Source organism: Diabrotica virgifera, chromosome 3 (assembly GCF_917563875.1).
Source record: "Diabrotica virgifera virgifera chromosome 3, PGI_DIABVI_V3a".
NCBI lineage: Eukaryota > Metazoa > Arthropoda > Insecta > Coleoptera > Chrysomelidae > Diabrotica > Diabrotica virgifera.
Window position 1 is genome coordinate 115,478,187 of NC_065445.1, and position 18,345 is coordinate 115,496,531.

At 34.4% G+C, this 18,345-nt stretch overlaps 1 protein-coding gene across 4 annotated transcripts in view; it reads left to right on the forward strand.

Annotated features, from left to right (window-relative positions):
- Nucleotides 1-18,037, forward strand: part of LOC114336778 (zinc finger-containing ubiquitin peptidase 1-like) — a 135,461-nt gene extending 117,424 nt beyond the window's left edge. For all 4 annotated transcript variants that reach the window (XM_028287155.2, XM_028287154.2, XM_050646860.1 and 1 more), the window contains exons 9-10: nucleotides 6,035-6,258; nucleotides 6,840-18,037. In XM_028287155.2, the coding sequence (XP_028142956.1) occupies nucleotides 6,035-6,258; nucleotides 6,840-6,884 (269 nt within the window). In that variant the 3' untranslated portion in view covers nucleotides 6,885-18,037. The remainder of the gene's footprint in view (nucleotides 1-6,034; nucleotides 6,259-6,839) is intronic.
- The last annotated feature ends 308 nt before the right edge of the window (nucleotides 18,038-18,345 follow it).

An 18,345-nucleotide genomic window follows, 5' to 3' on the forward strand; every position in this document is an offset into this window, starting at 1 on the left:
ACAATGTATGTTCCCTATGTCCAGCTGAACGATTTACGCACTGTATATAGAGTTCAGCTCAACAGGCCTTAGGGGCCCAAGGCTTCAATTGTTTTCTTCCATTTCTTTCTGTCTTGTGCTAGGATTTTCCAATCTTGTACCCTCAGCGACTTCAGATCTTCTTTTGCAGACTCCAACCATCTTCTTCGGGGGCGTCCTCTTTTTCTTTTTGTACCAGCCTCCGTGTTTATTAGTTGATTGGGAACTCTTCCTTCTTCCATTCTTGCTATATGCCCAAGCCATCTTAATCTTTGAATTTTGGCGAGTGTTGTTATTTTTTGTTGTCCATATATTTGCATTATTTCTTCATTCGTTCTTCTTCGCCAGATATTCCCCTCTTTTAAACCTCCATATATCCTTCTGAGGATCTTTCGTTCCCATCTATCTAATTTTACTTCCATATCTTTATTTAATGTCCAGGTCTCGCTAGCATAGAGTACCGTAGGTCGGATAACTGTTGTATATATTCGTTTTTTTGCTTTTCTGGATATTATCTTCGACCTCAGTATCTTATTTAGACTTCCAGCACTCTTACTACCTTTCGCCATTCTTTTTGCTATGTCTTGGTTCTCTTCGTTCCTATTTGTTAGTGTTACTCCCAAGTAATCGAATTGGCCGACAATTTCGAAGTTATATTCTTTACTTGGGCTTTGTATCTTAAAGGACTGTCCCAGATGATTTTCATTTCCCTTCATCGCCATATATTTCGTTTTCTCTTCGTTTATTTCTAAACCATATTCCTTGGCTGTTCTTTCTAGTCTATTGAAGATTTCTCTTAATTCTGCAGGTCTCCTTGTTATTAAGGTAATATCATCTGCGTATGCTACACATTGATGCCTGTGATGATAAACTGTGCCTTTAGTATAGATATTGCATTCTCGTATAATCTTCTCTAAAATTAAATTGAAGAAATCTGTTGATAACGGGTCACCTTGTCGCAGGCCTCTATTGGTGATAAAGCTATCCGAAACCCGTCCTTCTATCATAACTTTACTTTTAGTGTCACTAAGTATGCATTTAGTCAATCTTACTATTTTTGGTGGAAATTCAAAATATTCTAGCGTTTCATATACTTTACTTCTTTTTATGGTATCGTATGCCTGTTTAAAATCAATAAATAACATATTTAATGCTAGGTTGAATTCATATGAGCTAGATAAAATTTGTTTCATTGCAAAAATTTGGTCTATTACCGATCTTTGTGCTCTAAAACCCGCCTGATATTCACCTAGACAATTTTCCACTTTTGTTTTAATTTTATTTCTAATTAATATGGCCAGAATCTTATATACTGTATCTTGTAGAGCTATTCCCCTGTAATTTATACAATCTGTAACGTCTCCTTTTTTATGTACAGGACATAGGATAGCTTCTTTCCACTGATTGGGTATATTTTCTTTGATCCACACTTCGCATATTAACTCGGTGATTTCTTCTTGAAGCCCTTCGCCACCATCTTTTAAAAACTCTGCAATGATACCGTTTTCTCCCGGTGCTTTGTTGTTTTTTAAGTTTTGTATGATATCTATAATTTCTTCCTTGGTAGGTACTTCTTCATTCACATTTGGGTCTCTTTCTTCTTCATGTGGTAGTTGCATTTGCTCTATTTCGTCTTGATCGTCTGTGCATAATATATTCTGGAAATAATTGGCCCATCTTCTTAATTTTTCATCTATTCCACCTATCAGATTTCCCTCTTCATCTTTATAATATCTTGATGCGGTTTTGTACTGGGTTCGGTCGCGTTTTATTTCTTGGTAGAAATTCCTGACTTGTTTATTTAAAAAATCTTCTTCAATTCGGTCTAATTTCTGCTCTAGATTTAACCGTTTCTTTCTTCTACAGATCTTCTTTGCTTCCCGTCTTTTTTCAGCATAGGCTTGTTTACTTTCTTCATTATTTCTCATTATGCTGTTTATTCTGGCTTTATTTCGCTCCCTAATTGCTTTCTTACAATCTTCATCGTACCAGTCTGTTTGTTTACTTTGTCTTTTTCTTAGTAATACTAAGTCGGCTGCCTCTTGAATGTTTCCCCTTAGCTGTACCCATCTGCTTTCTATATCATCTACTGTTGTCTGGCTTTCTATTTTCTGTTCAATTTTCTGCTTGAATTTTTTCTTAACCTCTTCATTCTGAAGTAGTGCACCGTTATATCTTTTCATTTTTGTGCAACTAGTCTTAGGGATTGTGGGAATTATTTGCTCCATTTTGACTTTGACCAAAAAGTGATCAGAATTTGCATCTGCACCTCTATAACTTCGGCTATCTTGTATGGCTCTTGCATGTTTGGCTTCTATTAGCAAATGATCTATTTGATTTACTGTTTGTCCATCTGGTGATACTCAGGTACCTTTATGGATTTCTTTGTGGTCGAAATAAGTGCTCATAATTCGCATATTGTGTTCGAAAGCAAATTCTATTACTCTTTTTCCATTCAGGTTACTCTCCCTGTGTTTACTTTTCCCCCCTGTTATTTGTTTGTATACGTCCTCTCTGCCAATCTTGGCATTGAAATCTCCTACAATTATTTTTGTGTCGTATGATGGTATTTCGTAGAACAGATGCTCTAACTGTTCATAAAAGCTATCTTTAACATCTTCTTCTGTATTTTCCGTTGGTGCATGTACATTTATAAGGGATATTTTTCTGTATTTTCCCCTCATTCTTATTTTGCATAATCTGCTTGTGACTGCCTCAAAATCTATCACCAGACTGGCAAATTTTTTCTTTATAAGGAATCCAACTCCAAATATACGTTCATTGTCTCCACTGTTGAAGAATACATAGCTTCCCACATCTATGCAGAAATTTTCTTTTTGTTTAGTTTCTTGTATAGCTGCAATATCTATCTCATATTTCTCCAATGCATCTGATAAATTTTTTAGTGCCCCTACTTCAAAAGTCCCTCTAACATTCCATTGTCCTATCATAATCATATTTCGTGCCTTATTCGTTTCCGTATTTATCTGTCCACTGTGTTTGTTTAGACTTAGTTTTTTTCCATTTTCTCTAATTTTTCGGTACTATGGTTCCATTTCCACCATTCATTGTTTATACATATTTTCTGATAGCCGACTTTCGTTTCATTACCTTTTCCTTTTTCTTCTCTCGCCATATCTCTTAACTCTTTCTGTAGTCTGGCTTCGGTTTGTGTTAGATCAAATAAGCAGTATGTTAGATGAAATATATTGTGTGGTGATAAGGTAAATTTTCTTATATTGGTATGGTCTTGTTGACTGAACCGTCTGTTAAAAGGTACCGATCTTATGAAGAAAAATATACCTGTAAGAAAGGTCACTCGTTCTTTTCTTCTTTTTGTCCCAAGCGAGACACTACTACTTGTCCCTGATACTTATTCATAAGACTTTTATACCAAATCTTGTCCTTTCATTATTAAACTCCATCAATAAGTCTAAATAAAACTCTCAACTTTCTTTTGGGGAGTTTAAGGATTTATTTACAGGCCAGGACTACAAACTGTACAGGTTCCAATTAGCTCTATTCCCTTGAAATTTAGTAACCTAATTTTTTGACAAAATTTTTATTTTAACTTCTTCTCTTCTTCTTCTCGTTGTCCTTATGCCCTATAAGAGCGTCGGACTTTGGTATCACCTATCCATCTTTTACCCATTTCTTCCACGCCTTCCGGTCTCCTGCAATTTCCTTCATCTGTTGCACTGTTTTCCCTCTCTTTGTCCCGATTTCATTGATTTGCTATATCCACCCCTTTCTAGGTCTGCCCCTTCTTCTTTTCCCCTGTCTTTTGGTATCTGTCACCTTCTTTACTAGTCTGTTCTCGTTCATCCTAGTTATATGTCCAAACCAATTCAGTTTTCTTTTTTCAATGTTTTCTCTATTGGTTCCTGACTTAGCACGTTTCTGATGTTTTCGTTCCTTTCCCTGTCCATCTTCATCTTTCCAGCTATTTTTCTCAGCTGCTTCATTTCTGCTGCATTTATGGCACTTTCATGTCTTATTTGTGACCTATGTCTCGCTTGCATATAGAAGAATTGGTACTGTGATTGTATTATTGTATTTTTGTTTCCTGGCTGATTTCCCTTTTTCCCAGTATCATATTATTAATCGCATAATATATTTTCGTAGCTTTCTTTGTCCTATTTGAAATTTCTAGGTCTAGCTTTCCGTCATTTGATATTATCGTGCCCAGGTACTCGTAGGCCGTCACCCTCTCCAATTCTTGTCGTCTACAGAACACTCGTGTTTCGCCTCCAATCTCCTGCTCCTGCTGACCTATTTTCATCGTCTTGCATTTGCTGATGGTTATTTCTAATTTCATTTTCTCTATTTCCTCAGTCCATACATCAGTTAGTCGTTGCATCTTTCTCGGGTTGTCTGCTATGAGAACGACGTCGTCCACATACAGTAATCCTTCTATCATAACTGGTGTTAGGTGTGTGTAGCCTAATTTTTATTTTAACAAAATAAGAAAAGTGCTCTGCACAAGAGATGTAAAGTTGGAGCTAAGAGTTAGGTTGGCTAGGTGCTACATTTTCTCGACTCTGTTCTATGGAATGGAAGCTCGGACCTTGAATGCGGCATCAATGAAAAATCTAGATTCATTGGATCTGTGGGTGTACAGAAGAATCCTGAAAATATCGTGTACAGAACACGTCACAGACAAAGAGGTTCTGAGAAACATGAATAAAAAAATGGAAATCTTCAATAATACCATCATAACAAAAAAATTAGAATATCTTTGATATATTACACGTAGAGAGAAATACAACTTGCTGCAATTGATTATGCAGGGAAAGATTCAAGGAAAAAGAAGCATAGGGAGATGCACAATATCGTGGCTGCGCAACCTGAGAGAATAGTAGGTACGCATGTACATCAAATGAACTTTTCAAAGTAGCCGTTTCTAAAGTCGGAATAGCTATGATGATTGCCGACCTCCGTCGAGAAGATGGCACTTAAAGAAGAATTTTTTGAATGTTCAGCTTATTGCTAACTGTCTTCAGCCTCTCTAAATTTGTTTTCATCCAACTGTTTCAAACTAACCCGATAGAGTTTGTAATAAGGCTGTCACTGCAACACGTTTAGGCTGATTTATCTTACGACGGGACGTGGCTATCTTACGGGGTACGTTGAAGAATCGTGTGATATGAAAAGCATTGGCTAGTTTATGGTACAACGGAACGGGGCGACAACGGAGACGTGCAACGTCTATTATTCTACGCCGTCTTAAGATAAATCAGCCATAATTCTACCTCCGACACCCTGTCGACACGGATACAAACATGTAATCCTCCATTGGCGAGGAACTAATGTCAATTTTAGATCCCCACTTCTGGTATCTGTAAGGTATGCCAGCACAGGTTTGAATTTAGAGATTTGTTCAGACTCAACCACTTTCAACTAATTTTTGTCTCCAATAAAGTTCTTTGTGATGTTAAAGGATTCTTCGCCATCACATATCAACCCAAAGTAACAGTCTATAAATCATTATCATGTAGCGCTACAACTCCGGGTGGGAATTGGCTGATTGTTCAATTTTTTTTTTCAAAAGGCTCGGTCTTCCATCAATCCGTTCTCCAATGAAATATTAATTTTTTGAATATTTGAGTTGAATCGATGCCCTCTTGGTTATAATATACAGCATATCTGTAACTTCTACCATGACAACCTTTTGGGGAAGATGTTAGACTTTTGTTCTTTTTAAGGTTATCGGTGTTTTCTACGCAAATCGTTCTCTAATATTGGTTTTTGTCCCATCGTTGCAGGGACAGATGAGGACATCTCTTTTGGAAGTAGTTGTGTTTGTTTTGAGTTCTTCTTAGTTGGTGCCCCCAGTCTCCAGTGCCCTCAATTTCTGAAATATATCTTTAACTTATGTATTGCTATTTTCTTATAAGTAAACCAGGACAATGGATAGATAAGGTCACAAATGTCCATTTCTCAAAATTATAAGTGTAAATAGTTATAAAAACACTTTTCTTGTACTTTCTGATAACTATGTAAAATAATATTTCAGGCCATAGTCGAACGATAATGGGTATAGAGATCCATAGAGATGGTAGTTTAATATTATTAGTCCTTGATCCAAGCCATTCGCCGTTACAGATGGCGCAGCTCGGAGATACCAATAGCGCCTCTACGGCCCTGAGATTGTTGAGGAAGAACGAATCTGCGATGAAAGCTAGACAATATCAAATAGTTGCGGTATTAGGGATGATCGAAGGCGATTACCAATATCAGGTATGTTATAATATACTTATATAGGTGAATTTCTTTATAATGGCTAGATAAAAATAATGGGTGTTTTTGAAGTTGTAATTCTTTAGGCACGAGGGTGAATTTTTATTTTCCTGGGCGCATGCGCACACCGACAGTATGGTATTAGTCCCTACATCTTTTAAGTTATGTAGCGCAAATAAGGTGTGCGTGAAAAGAATATATTATTAATGTTTTTAGTAAATATATTTATTATAATTTTTGTGTCTGTGGATTTGTCTTCCTCGTAATAAGTATTATTGAAAATGTTTATTTTCAATTAGTCTATCTGTCACCGTGATTGTAATTATGTCCGAGAAATGATCGTCTGTATACAGAACGGTGGTAGCTCATCGGTAGAGCATTCGCCTACGGATCGAGAAGTCGCCCGTTCAAATCCGGACAAAGTCATATTCTTTTTTTTTTGTCGAAATACACAGTTGACAGTGGCGTACCTTGTTTTAATTATTTAAAATAAGTTTGCCTCTGCCATATTTTTTTATAATAGATGAATATTTATATTGCGCAATTCTTCCAAAATAATCTGTTGTTTTCTTCTGTTTCAGCAAAGTAAAATAATCCGTGGTTGCAGAATACCACACGATCGGTGAGAATGGCATGACGCCATTAGGAGTCTTCAATCAAATTTATAGTGTTAAATTATTACGAGACCTAGTCACCTAATTCATCACTTCTTTTCTTCTTGAAGTACACGTTTGGATCGTTATGTGTTACGGAGTTTTGCAATTATATCAATCGAGATTTTTGGGATCAAAAGGAATATTGAATCCGTAAAAGTGTTTTCAAAATTAACAATTAAATTTGCGACAGCCGTTTCGTAGTAAAGTATCTTTAGCAAGTGATACCAACATTTTGCGTATAAATCTTATTTTCATGTCTTTGAAATACAGCCGTAATAACGAAGAATAAAGTCGGTACATTGATATTATTAAAAAACCTTTATATCTTGGCACAAGGTTTTATGTTAGAAAATATACATCACAAGAGATATTGGAAGTATAATAATGATAAAATTATTTAAATAATTTAAACGCAATATCCCTCGATTCTGTACTTTCTCTCGCCTATTTGGAAGTTTCGTTCGAATGTATTTTAAAATTTGAGAAAGAAAAGTAAAATAAAAGGAGGACAGTACCTGTCACGTTAGAGAAATCTTGCTGGACAAAAACATTTAGATTATGCTTATTTATTCTCTTCCAAGACTTTAGGCGCAATTTTCAAAGTGGAAAATATACCTTATTAAATTCATAAGATATACAGAGTGAACAAAAAAATACTATAACATTGATTCATAATTGTTGATAATGATATGCAATAATTCTTGTTGACTCCTGTTGCCAGATAGCGGTCTTGTTAAAACCTCAAACATGCATAATATATCGGATTTTCAGTCACATAAGACTCAAAATGGATAAAATGTGTTTTGTCTGCGAAACATGGAACATAAAAACACCGTTAATAAAACTAGCACAAAATCTTCTTGTTCTTCTTGTGCCACTCCTATCGGAGATTGGAAATCATCAAGGCTACTCTGACCTTGTTTACAGCTGACCTAAAAAGTTCATTAGCGGTGCAGCCAAACCACTCTCTCAAATTCCGCAACCATGACATTCTTCTACGGCCTGGATTCCGTTTTCCTTCTATTTTTCCTTGCATTATATTTTGAAGTAATGCGTATTTATGACCTCTCATCAGGTGACCCAAATACTCGAGTTTTCTTCGTTTTATCGTTAACAAAATTCCTGGGTCCGTTCCTATCCTTCGTATTACTTCAAGGTTTGTGATTCTTTCAACCCAACTTATCTTCAGCATTCGACGGTAGCACCACATCTCGAAACTTTCAATATTTTTTATGTGGTTCTGTTTGAGAGTCCAGGCCTCTACACCGTATAATAGCGTGTTAAATACGTAGCGTCTTAGCATTCTTAATCGTAGAGGGATGCTTATATCTCTGTTGCAGAAGAATTTTCTCATCTTTATAAAGGTGGCCATGGCAATTTCGATACGTCTATTTATTTCATTGTTTTGGTCTCCAGTTTCATTTATTAAAGTTCCCAAGTATTTGTAACTTGATACTTTTTTAATTTGAATGCCGTTTATACTAATATGTGCTGGTTGTGTCATGATTTTACTGAAGAACATATTTATACGTGGTTTTTTTGATATTAATGTTTATGCCATAATTGTTGCAAGCAATATTTATGTTTGTAAGTAATCGTTGTAATTCTTCTACTGTTCTTGCAACTAGTACAGTGTCGTCCGCGTATCGAATATTATTTACAACCTCTCCATTGATTACGATTCCTTCATTTGCTTGCAAACGGGCTTCCTGGCAGATGCTTTCACTAGATACATTAAATAGCAGTGGTGACTAAATGCATCCCTGTCGTACTCCTCTACGTATTTCTATTGCTTTTGATATCTCATTTTCTATTTTGATGTTAGCTTTCTGATTCCAATATAAGTTGAGAATTATTCGCAGATCTTTATTATCTATGTCTTTTCTTTCAAGAATGTCTCTTAGCCTATCGTGGCGTACTCTGTTAAACGCTTTTTCAAAATCGATAAAACATGCATGTACTTCTTGATTAACGTCTAGGCATCTTTGTGTAAGAACATTCAAACCGAAGAGAGCTTCTCGAGTACCTAGTCCTTTTCTGAACCCCATCTGTGTATTACTTATATCTGACTCCAACTTTTGATAAACTCGGTTGTGGATTATTTTTAGAAATATCTTTAGTAGATGGCTCATTAAAGATATTGTTCAATGTTCGGAACATGCTTTTGCATTGAATTTCTTTGGTAGCACAAAATAGAGAACAGCTATATAATCATTGTTAATCACTTGAGAAAGATACTTGTACAATTGAAGTTGTTTTCGCAAATTAAAAATGTGAGACAAAGTTTGCAGTAATTAGTTTATTATTGTAAGTTTGAGAAATTGACTCAAAAGTCTCGATTTAAATTTTGTTAAGTTTACCCAGCAAACATTTTTTGGTTAAAATGTTGCTGGCCTAGTACATATCAACAAAGGGTATGTTCTGGTTTAACATGAAATTGCTAAAGTGCTAAGTTTTAAAATTTGTATTTTACCTAAAATAGTTACATAATCTAATCGATATATGTATTTTCGACAGTGATTAGTTATCCTCTGGACATTAAGAAATTAAAATCTCGTTTTTTGTACGGGTCTATTTTATATTTTCGCCAATACCACAACCGTAGGTCATATGTACAGATCGTTTTTAACTTTAATGCTGATGGTTTGAAGCAAATACAAACATGGAAAATATGAAGTATTGAGAATTTTTGTGCATATCATACGAGAGGTCCAGGGGAAACATGATAAGCGCCAATTTATTAATTTTAGAATTTTACAAAAATATAACTGGTATAACTGGTCCCTACACAATGAATACATTCTATAGGGAAATAAATCGTTAACTACCACGATTATGCCAATCAAAAATATACATACAGGGAAAGAACCTGGTGACCACCAGCCGTCCAGTGGAATAACTTGACAGGTCCATTTGATTGTATCATTTTTATTTGGTGTTGAATCCCGTCATTTCTACACGATCATTTTCTTTTTGCTGTTTGTTTCTTTTACGTGTTTTTCTGCCAATATCTTCTGAGAGTTATAAGGATATATCTGTACCTAAGGAAGGATACAACACTAAGTTTTTCAGTTTTGACATTTTCATATATTAATAATCAACTTTTATCACTTTATTTAGAGGAATAGAGTACTATGTCCTAAGCCATTTGCTAACGGAGATAGCGACCTTTAAAACAACATCAAGTCCATTTTTACTTAGAGGGATAGAACACCATGTGGACTTGATGTTTTATCCCTCTACGCATGTGAATTACCGCCACACATAGTGTTGCACACGGTTGCATTTCTTTATGATGGCAAGTAGTGGATTATTAGTGATCTAATAGGTGGTAGGTACTTTTTGTTTAAAGTTATTTATTACTAATAATAAGAACATAGTGAACCGTAATGAACTGTATATAGAGGATTGTAATAACAATGATTTCAACCCTATGTTAAGAGCTAAAAAATGGTTCTACTATGATGTGTTCAACAAAAAATGTAAGTTGACTTTCAAATTCCAGAAATAGATATATGTGACTTTTTTCAAGCAAAACTAAAAAATAATTTGACTCCAGATGAAAAAAAACTATGTTGAAAAAGAACATAATAAATTTGAAAAGCAAGGACACCAAAAAGGCTAACAATACCATTAAGGTATTAACTGGTGATCTGCAAAAATGTTTGCCATCACCCCTTGTAAAACTGTGGACATTAAATTACACCTTGTATGATTCTTCTGATTCCTCAGTCCGTTGCATTATGTGGGATGAATCCAAAGGAGCTCGTGGCGGAAATGAAATCGGATCTGGATTACTCAAATGGGCAGATACCGGTATTCCTGGCAGTGAACTAGAAGAAATCATACTATGGTCAGACAATTGTTACGGCCAGAATAAAAATGTTAGCCTTATTATGTGTTTCTTTTGGATACTCAATAAGTATCCACAAGTAAAAATGATCACCCAGAAGTTTCTACTAAAGGGCCACACCCACATGGAGGCGGACACTGTCCATGCGCTGATAGAGAGAAAGAGAAAAAAAGTTAACAACATGTCTATTTTAACACTCTGGGATTGGCAGCAGTTAGTCAGACAAACATCAATGAAATATACCGTACATAATATGGAATTAGAAGATTTTAAAAATTTTAGGTCTTTGTATGATGTCAAAATATCTCAAAATTCTCCTTTTATTAATAGAAAGAGAGACATTAATAAACAACAAGTTCTGTCAAACTGTGTCCAGCTGCAAGTAAAACAAAACAGCATGGGAACTCTATTTTTGAAAAGTAATTTTATTGATGAAACCCAGGAAATTGATCTTGTTAGGTTTCCAAGGCGACACCTTACATTGCCAAAAGATTTGCAGCTGGTATCACAAACTCCAATACCTGTATAACAACAAAAGTACAATGATCTATTGGCATTACTGCCATATGTACCTACGTTTTGCCATGATTTTTATAAAAACTTAAAGCACACTAGTGATAATACCAATAGTGACTATCCAAAAGGAGACTCACTTGAGGACGTCTGAGTGGTTTGTACCTAAAATACCATTTTGGTTAAATACATAGATGTATATTTTTATATTTTTGTAAGGGTAAATTGTTTGGTTAAATAAATTTTGTAAGTCAAATAGTATTGTAGTTGTTATTGAATACCCCATACTAAGACATACAGTACAATAACTTTGTTGGAGGAATACAACACCATGTCCATAAAAGGGTTAAAAAACACAGGAAAATTTGTTTTTTTGATTATAACAAATGTATTATGTAAAATACAATAGATAGAATGTTCTATTAAAATATTGTTTCAATATCTTAAGGCTATGGGTACATAATTCGCAAATATTTTACGGCTATCCCTACCTTTTCTGTCTTTACATGGCAAATTACGTGTAGTAAAATTCACACTGGTATAGATATGTACATATTACTAGAATGTCATTCTACTTGACAATGTCATAACTAGCTTAAAGAGATGGCTTTTGAATGTTCTTGGATAACTGTTATTTTTTGTATAATTGCAAATTATTAATTCAGTTAATAAATGTGATAATTTTTTCACTAGCTATGTATTCAGTGATTGTAATAATTTATATGTACCTACAACAAAAACTAATACTCAATCGAGAAAAGAGGAAAAGTGTTAAAGTGATTTTTTAATAACATTGTTACTATGGAGCGCTTACAATTTTGAACATCTTTAATAACAAAATACTTGGATCACAGAATATATCTTGATGTATTCTCTGCTTCTATCTTAATAAATATTAAATATTCTCTATAATAAATATTACACAATAAATAACTTTTTATAAAGTTCACCTCTTAAATCAATTATCTTTTATCAAATACACTATATTTATATCAATATTATTTAATCAACAACTAAAAAATTTTTATTTAATATTCCCGATTCATGTCAAATAATTATTTAAAATGGTCACTGATTGTCAGTGTCTGACTGACAATATTTTACTCGACTAAGTGCGTTGTATGACAAAGATAGATTTGGAAAATATTACCACGGACACTATGTTCATTTTTTTCGAATCCTGAAAAAACCAATAAATATTTTTGAAAAATCTAAATGCAGAATGAAAGACTAAATTATTACCGAGGGCCGAAAGTCCCTTAGAATAAATAAAAACTTTATTTTGAATGAGATACTTTAAATTAAAAATAACATTAAATTTTCTCTTAGTTTTTCACCCCTGTAACTTATTAAAATAAACATTAGAGAAGTTCTCAGGAACTTTCGGCCCTCGCTAATAACGTAATCTTTCATTCTGCGTTTAAATTTTTTAAAAATACTTATTAGTTTTCTCAGGATTCGAAAAAAATGAATCCCCATTTGAATAGCATTGCAGCCGAAAAAACGTACCGATCCTCTTAATAAATAGCTGCACCAATAACACTTTTTGTCGAAAAAAAGTTTAAAACTGCTCTCCTGTAAAGTTACGAAAATGGACATAGTGTTGTATCCTTGCGAGGTACAGATATGTAGAGCCTGAAGCTCATATACATCTATATATTAAATTAAATTCATATTAAAATATACTCAGTGACATTAGAAGTGTTACACCCAGAAGGAATCATTTCTGGAACTTAATTTTTTGACAACAGATTACATTTTCATTAAGAATTAAACGATAACATTGGCAAGACTTTTTATTGACATGTAATCAAAAATAAATTATTAATGTGTTTGGCGACCCCCTAGCTGAATACACTCCTGTACACGTCTAGGCATTGACAAAATGAGATGATCGATATCTGGTTGTGGCAACTCGTTCCAAGCAACTTAAATTTCATGGATTAACTGTGCCAGAGTCTGTGGATGATGGTGCAAAGTGGACAGTCTTCTCCCCATCATATCCCACACATGTTCGATAGGGTTTAAACCCAGCGAACGGGGTAGCCACGGCAAAAAATTAACGCCAGCTTCTTGGAAAAAGTCCATAGTTTGACGAGCAATATGGGGACGTGCGTTGTCTTCCTGAAAAAGAACGTTTCGACGGCCGTCTAGATAAGGCAGTAAACTGGTTTGTAAGATGTCATCAACATAACGCGCATCTGTCATACTGCCTCGAATAAACAAAAGTGGTGATCGGCTACCATAGGTATTAACCCCCCAAACCATTACTCCAACTGTCCTGTGTAGATGCCTCTCAACAGCAAACCCGATATCTCGTCGACTTATCGTCTGGCGATTAGGCGTCGTATGGCGGCGTCTTATCATCTTATGACCATCATGCATACCTAAACAAAATCGCGATTCATCGCTGAATGCTGCATTATGCCGTTCTGCCACCCAATGCTGTGGTTCTCTGCACCAATTCAAACGTTGAGGACAGTGGTTCGCAGTCAAAGGAAGCACTCGTGGTGGGCGGAATGCAACCAGTCCAAAGGCTCAAATGCTACGGTATAGGGTACGTCTAGTAACAGGTCTACCTTCTACTAAAAAACCATTGGTGTCATTGCCATACAATTAACACGACGGCCAATTTCGCGATACGACAAACCCATATCTTTAAGGCAATAATTCTACCCCTGTCAAAATCGCTAAAATGGTGGTAATTTTGGTGTCTTTGAACTCGAGGCATATTGTTGCACTGAATACGATTAGACTGAGGAATCAACTAAAAATATCTGTACTAACCGGTCTTTATAAATTGGTCTTTTCACAAAAAAAATTTAAGATAAAATTTTATTTTTACAAAAACTATAAAAGATAAAACATTGATATTGTTATCAAAGCATGCCTTAAATATAGTCATTGTGCTGCCAAAAAATTAAGTTCAAGAAATGATTTCTTCTGGGTGTAACACTTCTAATGTTACTGAGTATAATTTTGGTTTTCAAAGTTTAGTATTTACCTATTTCATTTCCTATTATCATGATTAGTAAACCTAGAAACCATAATTATTACAAATTAGTATAGCAGTTTTCCATATTAACACGTTTTGAAGCGTTTTTTCGCTTACCTGTAAAATTAGCTAAATGGCGCTTATCATGTTTTTCCCTGGACCCTTCATTTATGTTACATCACCTTGTAATGCTTCGACAAATGGAACTTTTAAGTGGAAGGCGAATCTAAACATGAGAACCGTGCAAAAATCTAGTCTATTTACAAACACTAATGCTTATTGCCGTATATATCCCTATAATATTAAACCAGAACAAATCCGTCGCATAATAAAAAAAGATATCCGTGCTCAGTTATACCAAAATAAATAAAGCACGCGGACCAATGGACATGTTGTACGCATTGTTATAATGCTGGGCCAGAACTGCCAGATACCTACATACTCAGTAATTACATAGTAAGATACCACTGGTCTTCCTCTATTTTCTAGAGTTTACTGTATTTTCTTTATAACCGTGAAAAATGTAATTGGTTCCATGTTTATAAGAAATAATAAAATTATTACCATGTTAAATAAATAAACAATAATAATTCAATAACGTATTGTCACCGGTTGTGCAATACCTCCAATGTGATCTCTGCCTAAATCGAGGTTTCTACTCAAAAATGCTAATGGACGTCCTCAAAGCAAAACAATTACAATACAAAGACCTTTGAATTATAACAAATCTATATTATAAACAGCAAGCATACATACGCATTAATGAACACACATCAGAAGAGTTCGAAATTAAAAGAGGAGTGCGACAGGGGTGTGTATTGTCACCACTACTATTCAATGTATACTCTGAAGAAATTATGAAAAGAGCTCTTGAGGGAGAAACAGCAGGAATAAAGGTAAATGGAACGCCATCATAGGATACTATCATAATAGCAGACAACCTTAAAGACCTCCAAAAGCTAATGAACAAGATAGTTGAGTATGGATAAGAATATGGATTATCAATAAACATCAAGAAAACTAAATTTATGAGGATATCAAAAACCCAAAATAATGATGAAAGCCTGACAATTAAAGGTAAAACTTTAGAACAAGTTGAAAACTACAACTATCTTGGCACAATAATTAATCACACAAACGATTACTCCAATTCGAATAGAGAAAGCAAGAACAAACTTCAATAAAATGAGAAAGGTACTTTGTGCAAGAGAACTGAAATTAGACTTGAGAGTTAGGTTGGCAAGGTGTTATATTTTCTCGACCCTGCTTTACGGGATAGAAGCATGGACACTTAACGCGTCGACTACTAAAAAGTTGGAAGCATTTGAACTGTGGGTGTATAGAAGAATCCTGAAGATATCATGGACCGAGCATATAACAAACAACGAAGTCATGAGAAGAGTCAACAAAAGACTGGAAATATTGGAAACCATCAAGACACGAAAGCTGCAATACCTGGGGCATGTTATGCGTAATGAGAGATACAACATACTTCAATAGGGAACGTGCACATATTTTTTTATTACATAATAATGTTCAGTTTTGTATAAAAATGAGATTTACAAAATTTCAGGCTTGAAAAACTCATAATAACTTAGAAGTACAAATTTAAAGTCTTCTTTATCTTAAAATAGTTCAAACGACCCGTGACGTCACAGAGTTTAACTATGTGGTTCTGTTTATGGTTATATTTACGTATATTCTTCTTCTTCTTCTTTAGTTTATTGGCCTCCACCTACTTGGGTATTTTTTCAGCTCGTGGTCGGGGAATAAAGGAAAAATATTTATATTCTAATGACATTTATCGTATATCGTTGTAATAATATATACCAGTTTGTTGAGATTGGAGTTTGATACAGTTTTTGAATGAAAGGAAAGAAGGTTTACTATTGAAAATAAAACCATTTTGTAAAAGTACAAATTTTCTATGAATAGTTCAAACGATCATAAACACTTTAAACGTCACATAACTGTATTTTTTACTGACGTTTATAATGTCTAATTTAAAATTATATATACAATTGGTGTAGAATGTAAACAAACAACCTTGTGACGTCACGACGCGTTTTGGGGTGGCTGGTATAAGTTGAATTTTTAGTCGTGTTTAGGGGCCAAACGAAAGACAAACAAAACTTTTTTATCTTTGATACAGGTTCTAAATTATGTTATGTTGTGATTTATACCATTTTTTTCGAATTTAAAATTTTTCCTATTGATTATATAGGGGAAAATCCAGGGCAAGAGAAGTGTAGGAAGGAGAAGAATCTCATGGGTGCGTAACTTGAGGGAATGGTACGGATGCACATCAACAGAACTATTCAGAGCAGCAGCATCTAAGATTAGAATAGCCATGATGATTGTCAACCTCCGTCGCGGAGATGGCACGTGAAGAAGACTCAAAAATGGCGCATTGGAGATTGCGGTATCTTTGAAGTTGTTTTAAATAGGATTTTTATGGATTATGTTACATTAGAGATATTGCTGGTATGTGCGGCAATCTTCATTGTTCCTGTTTTCGTGTTTTCCCTAAAAACTTAAATGTAGGGAGATATCACATTGGAGACAATTGACAAACCGAAATCTTTAGTATTAACAATTTCAGAATCAATTATCAGCAACACGTTCCGTTTATACTAGTGGGAATCATTGCTTCCTTTGTAATACATCGTAACAGATTACACTTGATTTGGTATTGTAAAGAAGTTATAAACATCGCTTATGTATGCAAAATGCTTACAAAGTGAACAAGACACTTTAGGGGGTTATGGTTTGAAATATTTAATTTTTTTTATTTCAAATAAAAGTGCATATTTTCAAGAATACTCTCCGAAAATTTCAAAATAATCGGAGTAAAATTACCAGAGATACAGCGTGCTGAATATCTCTAACTTCGACTCGCTTTGCCGCGACTTCGCGCCAGCACGCTTAAGCGTAGTGAGAAACGTTAAACAACTGTCGGCCTTCTCTTTTGTAGATTACTCCTTGATTCAAAAAACATATTCCAATGTGAATCACTTTACGATTTGGCAGACAAATAAGAAGATGAAGATGCAGTTGTCAAAACTTGAAACGCATTTTTCTCAAAACTGCTTTTTCAAATGCGGTGGACATTGTAACTGAAAAACTACTAGGCCGATCTACCTGATATTTTGCACAGATCTTCTTGAGACATTTCATGAGGTAACAACGTCGAGATATTTTTCTTTTTTTGCTTATTTTTTGTTCAACAATAATAAATCTGTTGATTTTCACAAAAATTTTACCAAAAATTTCATTTTTTTTTATTTCTGAGTGATACTAAAAATTCAAAAATCGTTAAAAATAAAAAAAACTCGACGTTATGACCTCGTGAAACTCATAAGCTAATTAAATCTTTTTGAATCTTTTGTTTCGTATGTCCACCGCAAAATCCATTTTTGTGAGCTGCCTATCCAAATTTGTCACCAATGGCTTACTTTTCAATATTTTGGATTGAATTTTTTTCTAAATATTCTTTGAATTGTACTTAATATGTTTTTTAATTTAAAAATAAAATAATTGTACCATAGCTTCGAAAAAAATTCACAAAAATGTGCTTGATATGTTGATTTCAAACCATACCCCCCTTAAATAATCGTCCTTTATTTGTCATCCTCGCCTGGAAAAGATCCGAAGACAGCAGACATCAGTTTCTACATTTATTGTTATTGGCAGACAAAGTGTGCGTTTGAGTTGGATGATTGATTAGCGGCGATATTATAGAAAAAGTAATTTCAGATCATAGCACAATCTTTTTATTTCGATCTCACATAACCTTAAGCCCATACAAATTCAAGAGAGTTGAATTCGCATTGGTATACTACCACAATATCCAGCACACCAAACGTGTTGATTCCAACTAATATACGCAGAGCCGTCCAGAGTTCATATATTTCTAACTTTATAACCTAAAAGAAGAGACGTTTCGTCCAAATACTATAATTTATTACTCTTTAACTTTAAAATAAAAATGTATACCATTTTTATTCAGTTGCAATGCGAAGGCAAAACAATCTTACTTTTCAATTAGAATACGGAGCGCAGTCCAGTCC